Genomic DNA, 6,833 nt, shown 5'->3' with positions numbered 1-6,833 from the left:
GAATGTTTTATTACTAGTAAAGTTTCAAAATGCACTGTAAAACCAGATAAGTTCATTTAACTCAAAAAATTTGATTACCTCAAAATCAAGAAGTTGATAAATCAATTTCTTTAAGCCAAATACACTTAAATATAACAAAAATTTATCTCATACTTGTTATATTTAAGTGTATTTGGCTTAAAGAAATTGATTTAAAAAAAATTGAGGTAATTGGTTTCCTTTAATTTTTTGAGTTAAATGAACTTATCCGGTTTTACAGTGAGGTTGTGGGTTGGCCTTAAATGCAAGTTAAGGATAGGGGTGGGGCTTGATTTATTCATGTGTCTCTGTGTTATAGTGAAAGCACACAGAAATCATACCATGTAATAATGTATTTTTGCAACTGTAAATTCAATTATTATTGTAAAATTTATAATGGATTATTTTAGAAGGTCAGGTAGTGGTGGGAGGTTCAGAAGTATAAGTGAGAAAACAGTGAATGCAGTGGAGATTAATATATCAGCAGTAATATTATTGAACACTTAATATAGAACCAGTCGCATAACTGGCTTCCAAAATCTTTAAGGACTTTTTTTCTTTTTTTTTTTTTTGATTTACTTTGAATGTGGTAACCAGAATTATTCTTATTTTTATTTTTGTTTCCTTATAGCTATGATAAAATACTATATCATGCAGATTTGTGATCATCAGATTATTATAAACATATAATACCAATGTAAACTTTCAATCGATTTTATGTATACAACAAATCGTGTGTAAAGCTATTTTAATGCAATGATTTAGAAAGGGCCGTTTTTATGTGGTGCCCATCATAATAATTCAATGACTTCAGTAAATTACACCTCATTACAGTGCACCATCACTTCAAATTTATACATCAAGCAAAAATTAATATACGGAAGAAATACTACACGCTGTGTTATACAGCTAATGGCCAAAAATACTGCTGCTGTTAAGTTTTGTAGAGGTCACAGCACGAAAAAGAAAAGAAAATGTTGGAACCAAATCGAAAGATCGATTCAGATTCAGGTTCTTTATTGTTGTCTTTCTAATGAAGCAGTAGATAAAAAGCAAAATATTCTACGCACACACACACACACACATACACACACACACACACACACACACACACAGTTGTTAGATAGTCTCTTAGTTGTGCCTCAAATGCTGCGGTTTGTCATATCAGATGTTTGTAGGAAGAAGAGACTGTGATTAAGATGGATGTAAATATTGGTTTTTCTGCATGTTCTTGCTTTGCTGGAGGTAGATTTCTGATAAGAGGGTTAGTGATGGACCAGTGATGCTCTGGATGTGTTTATTTTCATGTTTTAAATATCCCTTTGACTAAGTCAGCCTCCTGAGACAACATAGGCATCGATGAGATTTCATAAACAGGAAGGATGTGTTGGTGATTCATCTGCAGCCTTTAGAAATGTGCACGAACAGGAGGATGTAATGAGGACACTTGGAGCACGTTGAGTCTCCAGAAGTCTACTACACTGTAAAACCGGATGAGTTCACTTAACTCAAAAAATCTGAGGAAACTAATTACCTCAAAATTTTTATGTTGATAAATCAATATATTTAAGCGAAAAACACTTAAATATAACACGTTTGAGTTAAAATTTTGTTATATTTAATTGTATTTCGCTTAAAGAAATAGATTTATCAACTTAAAAATTTAGAGGTAATTAGTTTCCTCATATTTTTTGAGTTAAATGAACTTATCCGGTTTTACTATACACTGGATTTACATTGGGGTTTGAGATTAAAATATGACTATGAGACAGCAGCCTTCAAGATGGTTTCCAGGAGTGACAGTCACAGCAAATTCAGTTCAAACTCAGACCTTTTAATTATCATAATGCTGTTGCCTAAACAATTATTTTCTAACATATTCTACATTTTTTAACGTAAGGGCTTTTGCTTCTTCAGGTAAATGCTGTTGGGTCATAGTTTTACAGTAAAGTTAATGTTAATGTATTAATTTATGATTTACTTCATTATTGCAATATAATCACAGGAATGTTACAGTAGTTATACATTATATATACTTGATATTAACAGTATTTCTCCAGGTTGAAAACATAAAACACAGTAAAATTACCACACTTGATTAAACATAGCATTTTATTGTAGAATTTACAGAAATTCTGTAGAGTGCACCTTATGTGTCTCTTCAGTTGGCATGGGACTGTAACGATAATAACAGTTTAAAATGATTTCGGACGATATGAGCTTTCATCTGATCTTTACTTTTACTTCAAACCACAGATTCTTACATTTACAAAAACAACAAAAGACAGTAATACATGTAAGGCTTGCTGTAGATTTACTATTGATCAATGCATTCATGAAACAGTAAGAGACATGCGCAGTAATATCATGTGTAATATAAAGCATTACTGAAATATATTCTAAGTAAAAGAGGAGTAAACCACTTCCGTGTACACTCTATCATTGGGTTTGATTTTCCTCTCTTTGAAATGTAAAGCAGAGAAATTGACCTTGAGAGCAGATCGGCCCTGTGGGAAATAACATGAAGCATTCACTGTAAATGACCGCTATCAGAATTAAATCACTATTAGTGTAATATTTGTCATTGTGATCCCTGATAGCACTGAGTCTAATAATAATGTTTTAATTACATTTTAAAGTCATTTACCTTATTGAGTGTTTTCTCTACTGCAGAACCGTGATGAGATCTCACTGTAGAGGAAAAATATATGATTCCATCAGGACTTAATACATATTATAAGTGTACGTACAGTATATGATATACTATTCAGATACACAACCTTAATAAAGACTCACCATGACAACATTCACAGTTTCTCCCTTTAGAGCTTATGACATGAGCAAAGAGCACAACCACACACACTCCTAATGCTACAGCGAGGCAGATCACTACAGGATCCACAGATTCTTCTGTAGCACAAAAAATAATAATAAGACAATGAAAATATATATTATTTTAAAATACATTAATAAACTTATTTGTAGATGTAAAATAACTATACACATTGTGATCATAGCAATGTTTAAATATTTACAAGCATTACACTTTAGTTAGACAATAAGTAAACTACGTTTTCTTTATTAATAAAATATTATATTCTTACTGAGTGAAGGTTTTCTTAATTGTACTCTTGTCCTGTTCTCGAAAATGTTATTAAACATACCTAACATATTCCTGTGATCATAGCAATGTTATAAATATTTGCAATCATAGCAATTACACAGGGGTGTTCTTACTCAGTTGTACTCGTGTCCCGTTCCCAAAAATGATCTTCCCACACACGGACACAGCGCAGTAGTAAGTTCCAGTATCATTGAGGCTGAGGATGTTCTTGGAGAAGTTGTACACACAGGTGTGTGTAGAAGAGCCGCTCTCACACTGATGGCTGCTGTTGTGATGAGTGTAAATGATTTGAGGATGGGATTGTGGTGGAGCAGCTCTGAACCAGAGCACTTGGAGTTCTGCTGATCTGCTCTCAGAGAGAACCGAGCACTGCAGAGTCACTGACGCTCCTGCAGGAACCGAGTCCGACACGCCGCTCTGGAACACTGAGACGTTTAAATCTGGTTTACCTGTTCATTGTAATTATAGACATATCTTAAATTGGTCCTTTTTTTTTTTTTTAACTTAGACCTTTATATTAGATTCAGTAGTATATGGTCAAAAAGCCAAACACAGTGAGTTTACAAGATTTTTTTCCCCGATCATTATAAGGATAATGTAATAACACAAGCGCAACCAAATAACTACATGTCGTAAGTGATATTGACTCTCCTACAGTAATGTAGTCCAATATCACACTGTGGAGCACTTATACATGTTTTATAATCCATATGTTTAAAAACCTGCTATGCATTGACCTTCTATCACTTAAAAACAGATTCAACTATTATAGCACTTAAAAACAATATTATTTTAGGGTTAGAAAGTAATATATTCAATATTGCTCTTTCTCCTTCTCTTTTTTCTGTTTGTTTTTTTAAGTACAGAGAATTATTAAAGGTAATGATAAAGAACAGAATTAGTTAAATAATTTATGATGTAATCATTACAGTGCTAAGAAAAAAAATATCATCATAGCGAGTAATGAATGTGATGGTTATTGGAAAATTCTCACCTTTTACTGATAAAAATGTTCCTTTTCCAAACAATATTATAATCTTTTTTAATCCACAGTAATACATGGCTTCATCTGATGGTTCCACGTTAGTAATTTTCAAGTTGCAGCTTTCTTTTAAATTCTCCACAGAAAACCTTGGCGAGTTGAACTGATCTTCAAAAATGTGCTTCTGTGCTAGTTTATGAACTGTGACCATTGCACGAGGCTCGTGTCCTACCGCTTGTTTGTACCAAGTGATTGTTTCAGTGTCTCCTTCTTCTACTCGAAGGCAATGTAGAGTCACGTTATCTCCAGAAGCTGCAGTGATCACTGGGTTCGGCTGATTGACGATGTTCATTTGTGCAAAATCTAATGTTAGGCCTCACAGAACAAAAAAGGTCATGCAGAAATACCACAAAACTTTTAAGAATATCATTAAAATTTGTGTCTGGCTTCAGTGATGATGCATTTAGCCATTTGATTTATATTGGACTACAATCAGATACTGTGTGAGTACTTTCAAAAACATCAAATTAGCTAAATGAGATTTTAATTAACTAAAAAAGAAATATATCTATACTGGCCATGTGACTCAATTGTGAAAGTAATGTTAATGATTTAATTGTAATTCTTATGAAAACCTATACAAGAGCGTATAAATAAAAGAGCACGCGCACTTACTGATTTTACTAAAAAGGAACACTAATCCAAATCTTGTAGTGCATAATGTATTTTTTATTTAAGTGCATATTCTAAAATTACTTTAGTAATTACTTTAATTTAAAATACTAAACGTAGAAATAGGGGTAAATGAGTAAAATATACTTCGATGAAACGTAATTATTTAAGCAGGTGTGCTTTGGTTTTTGTTTTGATTCTTAAAAACCTGCATGTTGCAATATAATATTACAAACCCATGATCACTCACCTGTATGACTAAAAAGCAGCGCTGTTATCCACATCAGCATCACCATCTTAAACCCCAGCTCTGTGCATGAGCATATACTTTCAACAAACTGTCTTATAGTCAGACTGAGCACAAGGGGCGTTACTGAGGGTTTGACATTTGGAGGCTCAGCCCCCTGACCTCACACCTCTGTATGTGCACCCAAGGGTGTTGTCTACAAGGAAGAAATCATTGAAACACAATTATATAATCATTGGAAGAAATCAGTAAAAAAATATTAATATTTACATTAACAGCATTTAACCAGGGCATGTCTATCAATAAATACATCCGATTAATGAACACCACTATCAGTCTAAAAAAAAAACTCTACTGGTAAGGTTTATATACTGTATCTATGTGTGTATGTATACAGTTTGTATCTAAGTCGTAATCCACCATCTGTCTTTGCTACCTCTATCTTTATCTCTACACTCCTTCCCCCTTCCTTGTGTTTTCTTTTTCCTCACTCGGTCCTAATTTTAATCGTTCCTCTCCTCTCCATGGGCTAATCTGGTGATATTTATTTCACACACAAACAGTCACATAATTACAAGTGTACTGTGCATCTACTTTTATATGTGTAAAAAAAAAACAAACAAACAAAAAAAAACTGTAAAATAAAGTTAATACAGTGTAGAATGTGCACTGTTGACTTCTCCATCAGCTGATGCAACTGGTATTCCATTTTTGTTCGACTTAAATTACATTTACAAATATATGTATGTGAACCTAAAGGACATTTCATACAGAAGAAGTATACAGTGTCCTACACAGCAATCTGTACACATATTTTAGATAAATAAATGGTTAAAACATTCATAAATGCTTTACAGCACTTAGAAAACAGCATTATTGCCTTTCCCAGCCTATTAAAACTACACTTTATCTTCAAACTGAATCTTTAACATACTCCAAAAATATTATTTTTATATTAGTGTGTGAATCCATTTAGCATCTCATCATTGAAATATCCTATCATATATATATATATATATATATATATATATATATATATATATATATATGTGTGTATATATATATAAACACAGACACAGGACTGCAGCAGGAATCAAACCCCCAACCCTGGAGCTGCAATGCAAACATGCTAACCACTAAGCCACCTAAATGTCTTTCTTTTAGATGGTTTAAGTAGTAGAATAATGCAATGAAGCACCATTTAAATAGTTGGCATTGGGCAAATGGGCAAATTGTTGGGTTATACAAGAAATAAAACACTTAAATAAAACTTTCACATTCACACATTCACATGTAGAAATATAATAAACTTCAGGGAGGGAACAGTAAAACAGGCCTCATTGCACCATTGCACATTACAAAAAAAAAATCAAATAAGGAACGCATCAAGTATTTTGTACTAGAGACGTCCATCTGATTGGCTGAGTTACAAGTTTCAAGGCCTCTTTATATTTCCTTTACATCTACATGTTTCTATTTTTGTAATACACTTTGACCATCTGAAGCACGTGGTGGAAAAAAGTAGAAAAATAACCCTACAAAAGCCTTCAGGTAGAAGTGTTGTTACTTTACGCAGAACATCTGTGCAGCTTCTGACCATTAACAAAAGGAACGAGAGCCGAGGACTCTTGTGGTTTCTTTTATTTGCGTGTTGTGCTTGTTTCTGGTCACCCAGAAGCGGAAAGTGAGTTACTTAAGACTTCCTTCTTCTCATGATTAAACCACAGACTCCTCCCACTTACAGATGCAAAAAAGACACAAGTACATGCAAGACATACTCTTGATTTATT

At 33.1% G+C, this 6,833-nt stretch overlaps 1 protein-coding gene across 2 annotated transcripts; it reads right to left on the bottom strand.

Annotated features, from left to right (window-relative positions):
- Positions 1-2,315: 2,315 nt before the first annotated feature.
- LOC108268752 (uncharacterized) lies at positions 2,316-5,122 on the bottom strand. 2 transcript variants are annotated; one of them, XM_017473896.3, is made up of 6 exons: positions 5,047-5,122; positions 4,137-4,499; positions 3,256-3,591; positions 2,815-2,928; positions 2,666-2,709; positions 2,316-2,525 (listed from the first exon to the last, which is right to left on the bottom strand). In XM_017473896.3, the coding sequence occupies exons 1-6, from the start codon at positions 5,090-5,092 to the stop codon at positions 2,418-2,420; spliced, it is 1,011 nt and encodes a 336-aa protein (XP_017329385.1). In that variant the 5' UTR covers positions 5,093-5,122; the 3' UTR covers positions 2,316-2,417. The 2 variants fall into 2 exon arrangements, with proteins under 2 accessions (XP_017329385.1, XP_017329386.1); XM_017473897.3 differs by having other exon boundaries at positions 4,137-4,487; positions 5,047-5,121.
- Between the last annotated feature and the right edge of the window lie 1,711 nt (positions 5,123-6,833).

The sequence above is a fragment of the Ictalurus punctatus genome, chromosome 8, assembly GCF_001660625.3.
Source record: "Ictalurus punctatus breed USDA103 chromosome 8, Coco_2.0, whole genome shotgun sequence".
Lineage (NCBI taxonomy): Eukaryota > Metazoa > Chordata > Actinopteri > Siluriformes > Ictaluridae > Ictalurus > Ictalurus punctatus.
This window is presented reverse-complemented; position numbering and strand designations above follow the sequence as displayed.